General features: G+C 35.5%; 1 protein-coding gene across 1 annotated transcript in view; it reads right to left on the bottom strand.

The window, feature by feature from the left end:
• The window catches only part of LOC120412475 (suppressor of hairless protein-like), a 28,664-nt gene extending 12,910 nt beyond the window's left edge, over positions 1–15,754 (bottom strand). The window contains exons 1-4 of the mRNA XM_039572964.2: positions 15,346–15,754; positions 10,438–11,487; positions 609–1,157; positions 1–543 (exon numbers count right to left, since the gene is read on the bottom strand). Of these exons, the coding sequence (XP_039428898.1) occupies positions 1–543; positions 609–1,157; positions 10,438–10,719 (1,374 nt within the window). The 5' untranslated portion in view covers positions 10,720–11,487; positions 15,346–15,754. The remainder of the gene's footprint in view (positions 544–608; positions 1,158–10,437; positions 11,488–15,345) is intronic.
• Between the last annotated feature and the right edge of the window lie 3,947 nt (positions 15,755–19,701).

The following is a 19,701-nucleotide window of genomic DNA, read 5'->3' as shown; positions in this document are numbered from 1 at the left end:
CCATGACCACTCGCCGCGGAACTGCGAAATGTCCGGCACGACGCAGAGCAACGATTCCGCGCACCGGTACATGGTTTCGGCCTCGACGTCGCCGAACCACGCCTGCAACGACGGCGTAAAGTTGTCACCCGTAATCTCCAGCATGGCCACATCGGCGCCCCCGTTCAGGTGCAACGAATTGACTATTGGCACTGGCGTGACCGGCGTCCGGACCGGTCCCATCCCCTCGTAGAACTGGTACTCGGCCTTGTCGGTGGAGATGATGGTCCAGCAGGCGCCGTCGTTGATCATCTCCTTGTTGGGTTCCTTTGGACAGGGCGTCGCCTGGAACTGAATGATCTTCTCCTGCGACAGACATAGATACATCCGCTCGGTGTCCTTCATGTAGAAGGCACACTTGTGCAGCTGTGACACCGGATCGTCCGCCTCGAGCAACGCCATCGCTTTGTCCACCTTCCGGATGACCAACCGAGGCAAGGCCATCCCCGTCACGGAGCAGACCAGCTTCACCGTGGCTCCGTAGTGCACATACCCGTCGCGAACCTATCAAAACAAAAACCCAATTAGTACCAACTCACATCATCCCAAAAGAAACGCCAAGCCCTTACCTGAAACTCCTCCGACTCGCTCTCGTTGTCGTCCAGCAGGTGTATCGTGAACGCGCCCCACTGCGTCGAACTCGCGTGAAAGTGACCGTCCTCCACGTGCAGATACCTCGTCGAAACCGTCTGCGACCGTAACCGGTTGAACAGCGCCACCTTCGTCCCGCTCGCAATGCACAGGTCCGCATTCTTCAGCGATTGCTTCTTCTTCGACGGTTTCGAGATCACCTTGATCCGCTTCGACTGAAACACCCCGATGTCGTGCCCGCTCCCGTAGAACATCTTCACCGACAGCATAAAGTGTTTCCGCTTGTCCGAGTCGCTGATGAACAGCGTCTTGGCCGCGCAGTACTGCTTCGAGTTGTTCAGATCCAGCGGTTGCATGTCCTGGTCGGAGCTGCCGATCCCGATGAAGGCACATAGTTGGGTGGACTGTTCGCTTTCGCCGCGGCGCAGCATCTGCTCCTTGCGCATCCGCCAGCCCTCGCCGAACAGGTAGATGCAGGGTGGTGGGCAGAAGAAGCGCTTCTCGTTGCCGTACGATTTCTGGGCGACCTGAGGGGAGGAAGAAAAAGAAAAAAAAGGTTTCAGTCTATACTAAGTTGAAAATACGCTTGATTCAATAACCATGCGTCTCCTCCAAAATAATATAACCTTTGTAATGTTGATGGAGACGCATGGTAGTTTAAAGATTTTAAATTGGAGCTTTTCTTTTAAAGGGTTTCAATTATACTCAATTATACCTCTTATACTTTTTACTAGATTCATTTACATGGCACCATCTATTGTTCATTCTTCATTGAAACCACCTTTATATTCAATAGAGCCTAAAATTGCCTCTTCCCATTTGTAAAAACTGTTCTGAAAAAGAGCTCCAAAATTGCTATTTTTTGGGAAAACCAAATTGCCAACCTAAAGCAACAGAGCAATCCTTCACATTTTTTTTATTTGAGATAAATTTTACATCTTTCAACTTTTTGAAGTTTTCAGAGAAAATAACCTATCTCATCCTCATGGTTCTCCTTAAATAAAAAAAAATCAGAAATCATTTTTCACTAAATTTGTGATCTTCAAAAGCATTGCCAAGAAGAGCTCAATTTTTTAAAGAAAATTTCGGATGTTTTTCAAAGATTGTTTCCCCCCCCCTTCCTCCTTCAAAAGCGGACAAACACTTTTTTTCAAAATACTACAAAATTTCAACGGAATTTTGAGTGCAATTAGCTGAAAACAATTAAAATGCATTTTTGTTGTCCATGGAAGAAAAGCACCTGTGAAAAAATGATTTTTGAAAAACTGATAAAATTACTCACAGTTTACAGATTTTTTTTATTTTGTTGATCGATTGCTGAGATAAAGCCTCTTAACGCATTCAGGCCTGATGCCTGATGAGTCATATTGACCCAAAATTTTCTAAATTAGCCTATAATTTTCATATGAAATCCAAGGAAATTTTAAGGGACAGATTCATCGAGCTAAAAAGAATATTGAGGAAAGGAGAGCATCGAAGTTAACAGTTTGAAGGGATTGAAAAAAACATTGATAGACAACCAAAGGGCCGAGTGTAAAAAACTAATTTAGCTAAAATGTTTAAAATACCGTTTTTGTGTCCATTTTTCTGGTTTTCAAAAGAAAATTCTTATTTTTGTGATAATAAAAACATTATTTTCTTTATAGAAATTTAACCATCGTAAAAATCGTCCTAAAGTTAGCCGGTTTATTAGCTGCTGTTAAAATTTGTGAAAAGAACTGGCCCTCCTAACTTATGCTATCATGCTGTAAAAACTGAATCAAATCTTGAAAATTTCGATGTACAAATTATCTAGATCCATCTTTTGGCCCGTGGAAAAAAAGCTCAAATAAATTTCGAAGTTATTAACATCTCAGAAAACTCATTTGAGGCAAACGTCAAGTGCAATCAAAAACGTAAGCGAAATAAGTTAATTTTATAGTGTGAGTTTGCAAGTTTGCAATGTCTTTTTGATTTAGAAAAAATCGAAGAATTACAAATTAAAATATTACAAAACATAATTTGTTTCAGCGGGTTTCATGATATTTTTCACGTTTCAAAACACTAAAATCGCTAGATTTCATCAATGAAGCAAAATCTTATTTATTTAAACCCAGCAACATTTTATTGGTAGAGCAAGTGTTATTCTTTGCTATTATAATAAGCAAAATATTAGTAATTCAACACAATTTCGGTCATCGAATATTTTCGTCTTCTTGGCAAAGTGAAATCCCTGCAAGTTTCAACAAAATTAAAATAAAGAATTCATGGAAAATTCAATATATTTTCTCTCAAAGAAAGTGTATTATAAACGCACGTACACCGTAACTAGAAAGCATTTCAGTTTTGCAGTTCAAAAGCGAAGCTAAAAATCACGTACAAATGCAATTTCGCCAATCACTTCCCTGAACCTTCCCATCAGGGTCAAGCCTGCTCCGCTAGACACGACGTCGACGTCGACCTTTGGCCCCCAGAATCACTGAGAAAAAGAGCATCCAAACGCAGTCTGAGGGCACAACTTCATTCATAACAATCCCAGCAAACTTGCAGCAGTCGGCTGGACGCTGTCTGTCGTGGATCGTATTTTTTTTATTGTAATAATAATTTAATTCAATCAATCCAATCTAGTACCATTTCCTCTGTTCTGAATTTATTTTTGGGTGCTCTTTTTCGGTGACTTTGGAATGCAACGGAATCTTTCGGCAGAGCTATCTCAGAAGAAGTTTCAATGAAATTAGCAACGGTCAAGCTGGCACAGTTTGGTGGGATAATTTTCAATTTACCCCCCCTTATATTGCCTGGGTGGTCCAAATCGACCACATGTGATTTTTTTTTGTTCCCGCAATTATCGCGGAAAGGTTCGACCATAAAGGCCAAATTTTCCGCTAAATTTCCTGCGCGACCATCATCTATCTCTTCCCATGGCACCATTGGTCACCCAAAAGGCCGCCAAATTGGCAAGACATCAACACAGCGCGTCGGTGCAGGGGTTATTTCTAGGCAATTTTTCAATTATTTGATCATTTTCCTTAATTTTTGATTGCTCGATTCGCGCGAGCGGTGGCTCTCTTCTACTAGACCCGTGGGAAAATCAATCTTCCACCGCCGGCCGCCGACGTGGTGTGGCTTCAACAGCAGACCGTGGTGTACCAAATACGGCCACATCAACAAATTCAAACTCATTCACATGTGAAAGAGTGAGCGAGAAGGGTATAGAGAGAAAACGAGGAGTGTTTATGACTAGGCTAATAAAATATCTCGTTGATGATCGATGATGATCTCTGTTTTGGGCTTCATTTGATGGAATTGCAATCTCAGCGACGGGAAGAAGTGCTGATGAGAGCAAAGTCGGATCCGGATCAGTGATCTGGTCGTTTGTTACCGAGATTGACAGAAGGAGAGAGGGGACTTTGTGATAATTGCAGAATAGTTTAAATATGATTCTTTTCAGATGATTCGATACGGATGAATGAAATTGCTGAATTTTCTCACGAATCGAAATTCAAATTATTGACAAAAAACTGTACATAACATTAATTTTCAGCTCAACAAAAAACCGTTGTACTAATTTAACATGTACATTTTTATCACTAAAATAACAAAGCAAGGTAAATTTTACATTGATTTAAGTGATTTATTGTTGTCAATCCCATCATAACTCCTATCAACTGTAATTCAAGCTCATAGTTTTCCCGGGCAGACGGTAATAACAAAATTCATGCCATTTCAATAACAAATACTGTTAAAATAACAGAAAGTAATATGGAATATTCTTGCAAAATCCATTTTTGCATAAGGGTTTATAACAGTTTATGTTATCAGAACAAATTTTGTTATTGGTCTGATATTGGTTGAAAGCCAAAACAACTTTGGAATAACATTTTTTGTTATGGAAGAATACCTCCAACTGTTATTGGGATGATCGGATTAGTTGCTAAAATAACAAAAAATAATAACAAAGATTTGTTCGAAGAATAACTAAAAATGTTATTAGTCTGTTATTACAATAAAAATCCAATATACAAAAATTCATAACGACGAATAACAAATCCTGTTATAAATAACATAAAATGTTATTGGCATAGTTTTTTCAAATATCAAAAAATGTTATTCCTAAATTATTTCCGTCTGCTCGGGTTAAAAGAAGCATCTTTATATAAATATTGAATATTTAAAACCGAGGAACGGCGAAAAAATAATAATGAAATTACAACCCGTGGTTTCAACATTTGAATAAAACATGTTGCACAGACACTTTTCATCAGAATTTTGAAGACATTTGATTCCAGTATATTTAAAATATCAATTTAATGAAATTGGTCACGAAACTTTACTTCCAGCATTTAACCTGTTTTCAGAGCATTAAAAATACATTTTCAAACTATATTAAAACAATTTTGATGATATATCGTTGTATTTTTGCCAAGCTATAGATATTTTTAATTAGCACATTCAAAAAACGGGAGCCACGATATCTCAACACAGCTTTGACCAGTTCGGCTCAACATTTTTGTGAATATTCGTTATACCGGTGTCGTGTGCAAGGCCGATTAAAAAAAAAGGTTATTTAAAGAAAGATAAATGTATGTTGAAGCTTTTTATTGAAAAATTGTGAGATTTTTTTTTTAATTTTTGTAGTTTTTTTAAACAAAATTTTAAAATCAGGCTTTGTCAAGCACGCAGGATATGTCTTGAGAGTCTTCTACAACAGTTTCAATAATTTGGACCACCCAATTTGGAGGTATCGTGGCACCCGTAAATCAAATCGGTTTTTCGACCAAAAAAAGATTGGAAATTTTGACAGTTCGTTTTGCGCAAGGCAAAAATTCAAGTTTCAATCGTCTGTTACTCACTTAAATCATGAAATATCCTTGAAAATCGTCTTTTTAGTGGAATCAACACATTTCTGTAATATGATTTTTTTGATTCTGGATGCCGATGCAAAAAACCTAACGGCTAATATACTAGAGATCCTAAATAGGGAGACTGGTCGAAGTGAATTTGACGTACACAAATATACACGAGTTCGACGTATCCAAACGAGCATTTGCCTTTACGCCCAGCAAAACTTATCAGTGTTGCCAAGCTCAAAACATACGTTGCCAGATCGATTTAGCAAACTTAGACCAGTCTCCCTATTTAGGGTCTCTATAATATACTGCCCATGCTCACACAGCAAGCCGAGAAAAACGCGTTTTTTCTATTTAACTTGAAAATTGCATTTTTCTCGGAATATTTGATTTGGCAAAATATCCAAATTTTCAATAATGGCCAGTACAGTGATAAATAGTATATGAATATTTTAAATAACTCTGTGCTTTTTATTTTTATCACGATTCCGATACCTTAAAACCATATACATTCCCCTTCTTCATATTTTTTCCCCAGCAATGAAAAAACTTTCCGAGTTACGAGTTCGGAAAAATATACAAAAAAAAATGCATAACAATTTTCAAGGCAATTTAAAAAAAAAAATAAAATGAAATGAAATGAAAATGAAAGTTAAAACTTTTTCTCCGTATTTCGAAAGGTAACCAAATATTACATTTTCTTTTTTTTTTCTCTGTCAAAGAAAACGAATTGCAACCATCAACTGACTAAATCAGAGTCTTTCAAAATGCCACATAAATACCATGTTGACAATATCCAAATATTTTCCCCACTAAATAAAGCTCTCCGCGAGGAAGTTCCGCTTTCCAGACATAAATCGAATTCAAGTAGTTTATTGCTCTATCATCGGCCCGGATTTACACCATCATCGACATCACCATCCTATATCCAACCAGCCTCTCGACTTGGATCAGCCGGTCAAAAAGGGCGGCCCACAAAGGCTCGGCGACAAATAACAGCAGCATCAACAACATCAACATCAACCAAACTACAAAACGATCAAACATCCATCCACAGACTTCCCTCCTCTGTATCGTAAAGTGGGGTGGATTTGAGTAGGGTTTTCAATACACGATTTTTTTTTAAATAAGGCTCAAAATTGTAAAAAAACTAATTATATCTTCATAATAATCTTCAAACCTTTTTAATTCTTCAAGAAAATCTATAAAATTAAGTTTATATTATTAGTTAGTTATTTTAAAAAGTAACTTTTGTTTAAATGTTCAAGCGATAAAAAATATAAAACAAAGATTTTATAAAAAATCAGAAAACAAACTGCAGTCCACGGTCCACCCAACACTTTATGTTCCGAGAGCGGTTTCGCCGCCGCCGCCACACCGAGCAAGAAGTACCGTGAGAAAATTCCTCCAAACTAATCAAGAGCGAAAGAGACAGTCAAACCAACCGACCGACGAACGGATGGACACAAGAGGAGAGAGAGATAGATGAGTTTCGCTGGGAACCGATCTCATGTACCCGAGTGTGTGTGCGTTTGTGAGTGTGATTAAACCAAATTCAATCATTTCCCTTGCGCACATCAAAAACCTCATCTCTCTTGTCTGTTGCTGGTCTGGTGGGATGCTGCTTTTTTCACTTCGATTCTCTCACGCGTTCATCCCAAACAGAGTATTCTGGATGCTGGATGCTGGTTTGGGTTCAGCAGCAGAACCAGAACCACCAAAGTTCTGGATGGTGCAAGCATAATGTTTTGGACACTTTGCAATTTTGGGACTCTGTTACTGTGGCTAAAAGTACTGATGCGCCGTCGCAGCTTCTTGACTCGATATGAGGGCTGCACTCGCTGACTGTCACAACTTGGCTGGCAGGTTGAAAGAGTGCTTACGAAGAGCAAAAATATATGTTCAAGGATGGTACTGACTGAAGTTATGCTGGTTGAGTGGACGGTGTGGTGAGAACTTTTGGACAGTTCTTTTCTAAATTAACTGCGTTTTAAATTGTTCTGTACGATTGCGTGCAAAATGGGATAAAAAATTCAAGAATATTCGATAACAAGAAATATTTTTAAAACCATAAAAATTCCTTAATATTACAAAAATGTAGCTTAGCAGCTTAATTAGTAAGTATATTATCTAAACAGCTTGACACGAATGCGTCAATAATAAACTATAATAATAATAAATTATCTAAACAGATGATTTTAATGTACCAAGGCCAGTTAAAACATTTGTTTAACTTTATGTAAATTAAGGAATAGATAATTAGTTTTTAAAACTATTTATTTGCTTTTTGAGAACATGTTCCACGATAACATTGCAAATAATAAATATGATTTAGCGAAGCCAGTCTAATTAATGCTTGCAATATGAGGTTTTTCAACCAAATCACAATATTGTTTTATGTGACCTGAGAATAAAATACTTTTAAAATGCTTACTTTTGGTACACTCCCATGCTCTGGAAAAAGGGGGAATTTATATCTATATGCGTTTTTTTTATATGGAAAGTCCCCTTTATTCTCGTGATTGAGAGTTTAGGTATTAACATTTCCATTTCTCAGGATAGCTTTCAAAATGTCGCAGGTATTAGAAGCAAAAGAAACCGTTTATAGTCGGTTTTGAATTCAAAACCATAATTTTTCCACGGCCGTCAATTTTCCAAACTCAATCAAAATCAATAAAACGTCGTTATGTTCAGACAATTATGTAAACTATTACACGACAGCAGAAAGTGGCTATAAGGACGTTTTGAAAATCTTTGTTTTATAAGGCCGTTGCAAATATTTTTCAAAGTTTAAGTTTCAAAGTTTCTTTATTTAATCTTTAGGCAAATGTCTATGGTACGATGAAAATGATTTTTTTGATAGATTTTGTATCTTCGGCTAAATTTTAGGTTTTGGTGAGAAGTATTCTAGATAAAATAGAAATATTACCCATTTTAAAGTTTTTTTTTCACCTTAAACGAAATTGCACATAATAACTATATTCTTTTTTGCTTCGATTTTTATAAAAACCAAATCGTGATTGTCCGTCTTATTTAAAGCCATTTTTTTATGATGAAGAATCCAAAAAACCACCCAGAACCCTATTTTTGTGTTCATGTTTTATATTTGTCGATAAGATGTATGCAAGTAAAAGTTATTATGAAGCTTGATCATCTCTGTGATTTTTTTTCGTAGATATCAAAAAATATATAAATTTGAAATTAAAACTTAAAAAAATACTCGAAAGAGAAAGAAAAGAATTTCTCTAGTGTTTCACTTTTTGACAATGAAATCAAAATACTTTATATGTTTAGTTATTTTACTGTTGAAATATATTTCAAAAGTAAAGTAGTAAATTGAATTCAAAAAGATATGAAACTTAAAAAAATAATTGGCTGTGTTAATTTCCGAATTTTGTTTCCAAGTATTGATAGGCAAATTGAATGGGAAAACTAAGATCCTACTGAAAATTTATTATGAAATTAAAAAAAAAGGTTCACTAGATATAATAATTTTTCCGTATGATTTATTAAAATAATCAGATGTCATATTTTTTCAACAAAATTGAAGATTTATTTAAGTTTATTTTTATTTTTTCAATTTGACTAACAATATTTTTCTGGTTTTTTGGTCTTTAAATTATATTTTTTGTAATTGTAATTTTTTCCTGATAATAAATAATAAAATAAATTATGAAAATGAAATTGTTTTCATTCTGTTGAAAATGAACACTGGCTTATATTGTATTGAACAAAAAATAATAATTGTGAAGTTTAAAGATAAAGATGATTTGAATCCACAAGAAGTCATTGTTAACATAGCATGATTTTAAAAAACATAGGAATTCTAAATTATAGAAGAACCAATTTTGTTGCCAGGATGAGTCTAAACCAACAAATTTTAAGTGTTTTCAACTTTTATTAAGGGTTTACGTATATGTGAATCGGTCTACCAATTATTTGCATATTTTGAACTGCCTATTATTAAAAATTTGGCAATTGGTAAAATAACACTTAGAAACGACTATTTGAAAATTTCAGGAATGGGTATTGTGATATCTCAGCACTGTGTTGACCTAATTGGCTCAAATTTAGAGAGAAGATACGTTAAGTGGGTTCCGTGTACAAAAGAGAAGGCTGACTTTAAAAAAGTTTGAAAAAATCCTCGAAGAAACTTTATGATTTGTTCTTATAATAAGCTTAATTATTAGCTTTATTAGAAAACACAAAACTTTTTTTTTCAAAATTTGGATGCACTATGCACACGAAATGTATCTTGAGAGTCTTCACTCCAAAAATTAGCCAATTTGGTTCATCTTATCACGAGATATCGTTGCACCTGTAAATGAACTTTGTGTTTCAAGAAAAAATATTGCATTGCAAGAACAAAAAAAAATTACATTGCATTGTCATAACCTTAAAAATCTATGTTTTGAATCTTTTTTTGTAAAAAGATAATTGCGGAGCTGTTACCAAAGTTTTAAAAATGTTCAAAATGTTTTAAAATTAGTTCAATCCTGTTAAAAATGATTATGCAGGAAAATGCTTTTAAATTGTATTTAGCTGATTGCACGTCTATTTCTATTGAAATTTTAAAATTTGTAGAATAAGAAATTGAACCAAATATTTTTTTAAATAAATTTTACATATCAAATACGTTTCAAATTCTTTAATAAATGTTTTGGCTAGCTGGAACTTCCAAGTAGTGTTATAATAATTTCTCCATTTCCTTAATTCAAAATTCATTGCTGTCTACAAACTTTTGAGACCATCACGCAAGATGCCTCGCGAAAGTCCCTCCAAAAAATCATTAAAAATAAATCTTCCAACTTTTTCTTAGTCCACATTACCACAACCCACAGGTAAATGCGCAAATGATAGCCCTTCCTTCACGCGTCTCTCTATTGTGTCTAGCTCTAGAGTTCAACACAGGAAGACACATTTCACCTCACCGCTAGCTCGCTCGCTGATGATGATTGAAAGATGAATAAATAATTACCTTCGCGTGCAGTATCACGATGATCATGTTGTTGCGATCCCGCAGGTACTTCTCCATGGCCTCGCGCGTCAACCGTCGCTCCTCGATCGGCCCCCGGTAGATCGGCGTTACGGAGTTGGGGCCCAGCATCGCGGACGGTGACTGCTGCTGCTGTTGCTGTTGCTGCTGCTGGCTGGCGGAGACCGCGGCCGAGAGTCGCGGAATGAGGGCCCCACCGTGGGGATGCGTGGGCGGACTCGGCGGCGTTTGGCCGTAGCCCGGTATTCCGTACTGATGTGGCATGCTGGTTTGTGTCTGAACTAGTTTTTTCTTCTTGTTGGTGATGATCCTGAATTTTGTTGGGTGGGGTGGGGGAGAGGGGGGCCAGGTGGGGCAAATCAAGGCCACTACCTCCTCTCAGAGCACACTCCTTGTGACTTTGCGACCGAGGTCTGCCTTTACACTCTTCTTTCACTCACTCACTCACTGCACTGTCTCACTCTGGCCTGTGGCAAATCCGTGGGAATCTCTGTGTGTGGGGACTGAAAGCTCGCACTGCCTGCCTGGCGCGGTGTGAAACTATTTCATTGGAATTTCTCCAGCATCACACCATTTCTCGAGCCATCATCTTCATCACCATTTGAGACATTCGGTTCATTTTTCCTCGCGCACTTCACTGTGATACTTTCCCCCGGGGGAACCGTCCCTCACCGTCACTCACTCACTAGGCTCGGATCATGGCCTCTGGCCTGCAGCAGCCGAATTTTCGGACCACTGCTGCGACACCATCCTCACTCAACACACAGGACAAGTCCGGCTCAACTTCCCAACTTCATTCACAAAACCCAATTCACCAATCTTGAGCACAATTTTCTTTCCGCAATTAAAAACGCAAAAAAAACCCGAAAAATAAGGAAAAATATCTATCCTGGACGGAGATGGAATGGTCCAGCGGCGGCACCAGCAGCCGAGGCAGCCAGTTCTGTTGCGCAGAGAACGACGACAATGAAAATCGATGCTCTGGTCCCTTCGGCCGAAGTTGTTTGTCAAAAAAGCTCGGTGGCACGGTGTCTGGAAAGAAGAGAAACGGAGAGGGGAGTCGAAAAATATATACATGGAACGCCGATTGGGGGCCTTTTTACTGCTGAATGAAGGAAATTCATTCTCGGGCCGATTGACGACGGCTATGTGTGTGGGACGACCGACGGTAGAAAGACGACGACGACGACGGAGAACAGGGTTGCCAGGTTTTGGAAAGATTGCGACAGGTTGTTGGGAAAAAATATTGTAGTTTCCCAAATCACACACTTGATTCACTAAATAGTTAATTTCAATCGAAAGAAATTAAATTTTACGCTAAAGTTATTAAAACTTATAAATAAAACCCTAAAATGTATAAACGGAGAGGCTAGCCAATTTAAATAAAACAATCGAATGCTTAGTTTTCGTCAAGACTGAAGATTTGGTCGAAATCCTAGTATAATAAGTTTTCTGAAGAGCATAATTTGTATGTTGTTGAATAACTCTTTAAACTTAACCATATTTGTGTCCATCAAAACGAAAATAAACCCAGCGATTTTTGGATTCGCCTTGTCCAGTCTCTCTTAATAGAGTACAATTCGTCTCCATTGAAATGTTAAATGGAAACATGGAGACTCATGGTTCTTTTTTACTACACTATACAAGGAGTCGTTCACAAAGCTACAAGTTAAATAAAGACAATAGTTAAACAAAGCATTTTGTTTAACCCTATAACGCCCATGTTTGCACCAGAGCACCACTAATGATTTACTTCAAATTGAAGTTACTCGGAAGCTGTTGAATAAACTGCAAATCTTCCTGCACATTATAACTTAAATTTCATCCAAATTGGTCAAGTTTGTCTAGGAAAAACGCAAAAATCTTTATTTTAGATTGACTCGCCATTTCAAGCACCTAGCTTCAAAAATGAATCTTGCAAAAAGATCGATTTAGACTTAGAAACCTAGTTTTAAATAATTTCACTAATATTGAAAAGTTAAGTAGTGTTTCTGAAATCTGATACATTTTCAGATATCTTATACATTATGCATTCCTCTGCGTCTCCCCCCCCCCCCCCCCCTACTCGGACAGAGTCGAGGTACAAAAACTTTGGAATTTTTTGCATCGGCCTTATCGATTATGATTTAAAAAAAAAAGTGTTGAGTTCTTTAAATAACATTTTACTTATCAAAAAGAACAGATTGGAGTTTTTTATGAAAAGGTCCAATAAACAAAATTTTTAGTTTTTGCTTTTTGGGGGTTTTTTAATACCCCTGACTCAAGGCGGTTTCAAAAACACCCAAAAAGCAAAAACTGGTAATTTTGTTTATTGGACTAACAAATATCGTTTCAATATAGTCAAATAAAAATACAGTCCAGACTCGATTATCCTCGGAAAAATTTCACTCCGGATAATTGAAACTTCGGATAATCGAATCAAGAAAAAAAAATTGATTGTCGAGCTTAGGTATAACCTCGAAACTACGCGAAAATGATTTAGAATTTTCAAATCCAAAATGGCGGGAATGCAATACTTTACTTTTAAAAAAACTGCAATTTATTTTTTAATAATCAACAACTCAAATATGACTGAAATGGGGTCGTAGAACTCAAATTTTATGTTAAAAACAAGAAAACGAAAAAATTTGAAAAAAATGTTTTTTGTTCGTGATTCGATTATCCGAAGTCCCATACAAACCTTCGGATATTCGAACCTCGGATAATCGAAACTTCGGATAATCGAGGCTTGGGATAATCGAGTCTGGACTGTATATCTTTTTCTTTTTAATTTTGCATTTAAAAGGCTATTCCATTTAAAACTAAACAAGTTTTATCATTGTCTACTCAAAAATCATAAGTGTTATTTTTTTAGGCTATTAAAGTCCAGACTCGATTATCCGGAATTTTGGATAATCGAACCATAATAAAAAATTAAAAATATGTTTTCGTACCCAAGTAACATTTTTTCCAGGAGTTCTACAAGAGCTCTTGAAGGGACCATCGTTAAACCACGTGGACACTTTTTTGGAAATCTCGAACCCCCTCCCCCCCCCCCCCCCTAAGTGTCCAAGTGGTTTATGGATGGTCCCCAAGATAGCTACAGCATAGCAGTTTGGAGCGCGGTAGGATAAAACTCTCTTCAAGTACTCTTCCAAACTCCTGAAGAAGTTTTGAAGAGAATTTTATCCTACCGCGGTCCAAACTGCCATGCTGTAGCTATCTTGAAGAGCTCTTGTAGAACTCCTGGAAAAAAATGTTACTGGGGGTATTATTTTTTTTTACTTTTAACAGCAATTTAGAGTTCTGACACCCTATTTTAGTCTAACTGGAATAGTTGATTGAAAAAATGGATTTTTTTTCAACATTTCGTTTGGTTATTTTGGCCACAAATACAAAAAAAAAATTGTTTCTAGATCTCATTCTTAAAAATAATCCCAAAAATCCAGACTTAAAATTTTCATCCACAATATTAAAACAAACTGACTGTAAACTTAGACAGTCTATCACATCTTGAAACTAACAAATTTTGTTAGCAGAGGTCGGGAAAACACAAAATATTTTACAGAAAATAATCATATTCGTTTTTTCCTAAGGATCAAGAAAGAGTGAATTTAGTTGTATATTGGCATTGGAATTAATGGAATTAACTTTCATGTGAATTAATAGCGTGAATTAATGTGGGTCTCGTGGCGCAGGCGCAGGGTAGTGCCAATAGTTTCGTTTTCGTGAATTAATAGCATGTACCACACATTTATCAAGCAATTTTGTATGCCGTCATCAGCCTGCACAATATTTGGATAATTTTTATTGGTTTCGAAGAGAACACAGAACAACACTAAAAATCGGGCATCATTTTTCAAATTCAAAACTTTTAACTGCTTAAAAAATGCTGTCCCTATTCAGACTGTAGTTCCGATTCGCCCAAGCTGTCGATACTGAATTTTTTTGTTCACACTTAAAACTTCTAGTTTACTTCCTTATTTAATCTGTTCTCAGCATATAAAATTCTAAAAAAGAAATCTATCAACCTCCTCGAATATTATTGTCTAATGCCAAGGTAAAGGTCATTGGTACAACAGTTTGTTTTCTAATTTTAATGTTGCATTTCAAATAAATAGTTTTGTTTTTAATTTAATAAATCATTTCAAACATATATTATTCAGTATTTAAAAGCAAATATTACAGGACGTAATTTCAGATAAATAAAAAATATCAGGAGTGCCGTGTGGCAGAAAGTGTGACAAAAATTAAATTTGATTTGAATTTAAAGCTTTCAAACTCCTTTATGCTAAATGTGGTTCTACATTTTTTTACAAACATTCAAGAACCCTCACTTTGTTTACAATGAAAGAATGAACGTGTATTCTAAACGGTGCACAAGCACTATGTAACATTAAAATCGAATTAAGGATATTTACTGTGAGTTGAAATGAAGTATACACTAGTGTTTAGTGATAACCTTTATTTCCGGAAATTGTTAAGTATAATTATATGTTATTAGATACTTCTTATTTCAACAAAAATGTGTAAATTTGCTCTAAACCAAGTCTACATATTTTTGTTTGAATAGCTAGACAATTTTAGTAAATCGAACAAATCAATTTGTTTTTATTTGATAGGACACTTCATAACTCATACCACATCAGCTTAGCTTAGATATTACGGAAATTGAAAGGTGCCTCTTATTCAAACATCAAAACAAACATCAACGAAAAATTGTTAGGGACGCACTTCAGGAAACATCTGGCACCACTCCCCCTCCGGCGGCGTAGACAAGTCGGTCGGTTACCCTCACACAAACGCATTCCACCCTAACACAAACACACACACAGACATACAAGAACACACATTCACAGAAAAAATATTCGCTATCGCACGGCGGTAGCCAGCAAATAAACATCTACGTACCACGGTGAACTGTCACACAACGCGCAGCAGCAGCGTTCAAGTGTCAAAAGTAACAGGAAAAAAATAAACAGCAAAAAAACACTGCAACATAACCTCACTCCTGGGAAGATGGTTTGTATCCTTCCCTTAAACCACCGCCGGGGGAACAACGTCGACACTAATGATTCTTTTTCGGAATTAAGGTGACCACTTTTCACTTATTGTTTAATCCACATAATTTAAATATCCTCTCACCAAACCGCAATTTCTTTTTGTCTAAAAATTGTTTTCGCTTGTATTTTTCACTTCATTGAGAAGAAAACAGTGTTTTTTTGTGTTGTACTCCTCGTCGGTAGTTGGTTGGTTTTGTGAGAGAGACACCCGCAAAAATCCGTACGCGCGACCACACTCAATGCATTCACGATAACGTTTGAACGGAGCGGTTTATGATTCCTTTGGCTGAGCCAACAAACCGAACACAAACACACCCAAACCGGAGAATTAATGAGAAGGGAGAGAATGTTGGCTCTCAGCTGCTCTCACCATGCTCTCTCAACATCACAACAAATACACGTAGCAGGCGGTGATCAACAGTCTGGATTATGCTTTATGATACGTGGACAAAATAGGTAAAACAAAGTGGAAATTTAATGAAAAGATTTTCTTTTACCAAATATCTTTAAATTCATTAAAATTTAGATGATAAAAAATTTACATACAATTTAATTGAAAACAATATTCCAACAAGTAAGCATTGAAAACAACAACAGAAACATAAAAACAAATTTTGACCAAAAACCACCCTAACCCTCAACCCACCGTGCAGCTCTCGTAAACAACCCCACCATGCGTGAGTGATAGTAAAATTGCGTACACCATGTGCGCTGCACTAGTGTTGGTGTGCCGGGCTCCTCGGCGAACGAAGAATGAAACATAAATTGAGAATGAACACCTGTGACGGTTCCCATGCTTCGTGCGCTGTTGCCGTTATTGACGCTTCATGCTGACTGAAATGGATGAAGAGGTCCCCGCGAGTTCAGTGTTTGACAGTGGTGAAGACCCGAGCAGAAAATTTTGTTTTTTTTTTAATGATTTTCAACATTAATGTGTTTATGCTGCGGTGAGAATGTGAAAATGTTTTGCAATCATAATACAGATCTGAATTTTCTAATTTTTTTTTAATAATACTTTTTTCGTTTGAATGTTTAGGCAGTGAATTATCAAAATAGGTACAGTTGCCTCAAATAAACAAACAAACTAAACAACAACAACTATTGAATATTTAAAACCAACTTTTACTAGATAAAAGTGTGATATTCCTAATATTAAATCTATTCTCCTTGGTACCATAATCATCAGCAATCAAATCATACAAATATGAATAATATTTGGCGGTGAAAACCCAAAAAACCAAAGTGAACTTAAATCAAAGAATACTGAATTTGTTAACAAAAATCTGACGCAGAATCACCATGCCCCTCCATGTAATAGTAGTTTATGCAACAAGTTGCAAAAAGAGGATTTTTTCAGCACGAGTCGTACATTTATCCAACGAGGTTCACCGAGTTGGATAAATATGACGAGTGCTGAAAAAATCAAGTTTTGCAACGAGTTCCATACAACATTTTTTGCAATTTCGGAAAACACCCATTGAGTGAAATTTTTATGTATTGTGTCAATAAATCGTTTAACGGTGCACATCATCCAAAGCTTTTGCACCCAGATTTTTGTTACAGACATTTTAGTATCTTCAAAACTACGGGTACTACCGAAATATTTTTTTATTCATCCCCTAAAGTACTGTCCACAAAGTAATTCACAACAAAGTTTGACTATTTTTACAATCACGTTGTTGCAGGATTGGGTCCGTAAGTTTGACAATTTTGGAATAAGAAGACAACAACTTCGTTCGTTGCTGTGCACCCTTAAATCAAAAAAATGTTGAAAAGTGTTACTTTTCGAAACAAGTGCTGAAAAGTTCAACTTTTCAGCACCCATTTCAGTGCTGAAAAGTAGAACTTTTCAGCATTTATTTTGAAAAGTGTTGCTATTCGATTCTGTTATTTTTGGTACAGAAAAGTAGGCTATTTCGTCGTTCAAGAATGACAGGAAAAGTAAGTAGTTTCACGACGGAATTGCAAAAAGGTTTTTAATCAATTGGTGCACATTAATGCAGCAAGAAAAAAATATTGTTAAACCTAAGATTACACTATTTTTTCGAGTCTTCAGGTAACATGAAGTGAACAAAATTGATTTTGGTTTAGGGGTCGCTGTTGATTGTTGCAAAGGAGAAAGACATATTTCATTTTTTGCCCAAAATTAGTGTTAATTCAATCAAAACCAAGGTTGTTAACGAATTATCGAGAATCGATAACGATAACGGTAATTCTATTGTTATTGTCGGGACAATAACCATAATCTATATTTATCGTTTTCGTCATTTCGATAATTATATCGGCGATAATTCGAATGTACTCAAATTTTCAATAATTTATCAAACGAAGCAAAATTTGGTATGCTTTTTCAATTTTTTATGTATTTTTTTTGCGGCAAAAAAAAATCAAACATTTTCACAAAATACCGTATTTTTTAAAATACTCAAATAATCAAAATGGACAATATGGACATAAAACGAAGCGAAATTTGGGTTGCTTTTTCGCCTTATTAATTTTTTTTTGAAAATACCAAATATTTTCACAAAATACCGTGTTTTTCAAAAATACTATTGCACGAAAAATATTTTCATCACTTACTTAAACCTACGACAGTGACTTTCTAACCTCCACCGATTTTGCTCGTATCGGCACAGTTAATTTATGTTGCCTAAAGAACGGAACATTTTAAATACATGTTGTTTCCAAAATGTGCAATAAATAGATGTTTGCTCAATATTTAACCAGTGTTTAATCTTTAAAGAGTAATTTGATGAAAAATTCTATTTTTTTATTTGACTTATTTTATGCTTGATTTTGGCAGTAAATAGTTAAGATGAATATTAAAACATTCAACGAGATTTTAGGAGGAGTTCAAATTTCAAATTATTAGATAAGAATTTGAAAATATAGTGCCAATAATAAAATTGATTGTTTGGGGAATATTTTTTTTAATTACGACAACCCAAATAAAGCACTATGTTATGAAATTTTGAAAACTTTGAAATTTATTGTAACTAAAACTAGATTGATTTGAATTATAGAAAAAAAAAACTATATGCAAAGCCTTATTTTACTCATTGTTAAGCAAAAAATATCATGTTATGGGAGAAACATGATATTTTTATATTTTACTCGCCAATTGGAAAATGTTTTTTTAAAGGATGAAATCTCCTAAAGCTTAAAGTGCTTCAAAATAAATAAAATATTTTTAGCCTAATATCTTAGCATTTTCTACATGAAAAATAAGAAAAAAGTTTTTTATCTTTTATGGTAAATAATTGATTTTGTGAATATTACTTGTGTTTGTGGTTTGGTTAATCAGTGATTTTGGCAGGTCGGCAGACAAAACAATACATTTTCATGATGACTTAAAACAAAAGAAGTGTTGTTGAAAAAGATAGCCCTAGTTAGACTAAAAAGAAATCCACTTTATATTATGTCTTGGGATTTAAATTATCAGGGCAACTGCAAATATTTTTCAAGGGATCCTACCCCTTGACTTTGGCAGAGGTGATTGCTGTAAAATGCATTATTATACACAATTATATTGAAATCGTCTGTTAAAAAAAGGATTTGGAAAAAAAAAGTTTTTTCCAAAAAACTAAATTGTTTGCGATGCTGTAGCTCAAACGTGTGAAATTTATCATAATCGCAAGAAAATGCATTTTAATTAATTTAGTAATCTGCACCTCTATTTTTTTTATTTTTTTTATTTTCACATGTGGCCAATTTGTGACCCTCTCTCACATCCTCTTCAGCCAAAATCTCATGACAAAAAACAATTTTCAATAAGCTTCAAAATATAATTGGCAATTTACGTTATATGGACTGAAATCGATGTAATTTTTTTATGACTTGAAATTTTATTCATGTTTATCATATTGCTTATTGGATAAGATTATTCTATTTATATGAATCTTGAAAAACTTAACTTTTTAAACAGTGCTATATTTTTCTATAAATTGTAATCGCTAAAGAAAAGTATATTTTTAATCTTGTAGCTAACTCCCGCTACAATTTAAAATGCATCAAATTCCTATTAGAGCAAACTGTCCTGGTTCCCAAGGCCGAAACAGTACAAATGTTTAATGTTAGCTTTCCCCTTCGTACCTGTACCATCGGAGAACATCAATATCCTGTTGATCCAGCGGTGCGTCCCTCGCACCAACTATTCCATCTGAACCCTTTGTCCCATCCCCGAAATCCCACAGGTTGACGTTCC

The sequence above is a fragment of the Culex pipiens genome, chromosome 2, assembly GCF_016801865.2.
Source record: "Culex pipiens pallens isolate TS chromosome 2, TS_CPP_V2, whole genome shotgun sequence".
NCBI lineage: Eukaryota > Metazoa > Arthropoda > Insecta > Diptera > Culicidae > Culex > Culex pipiens.
Note: the sequence above shows the minus strand (reverse complement) of the source record. Positions and strands in the feature narration are given on the sequence as shown.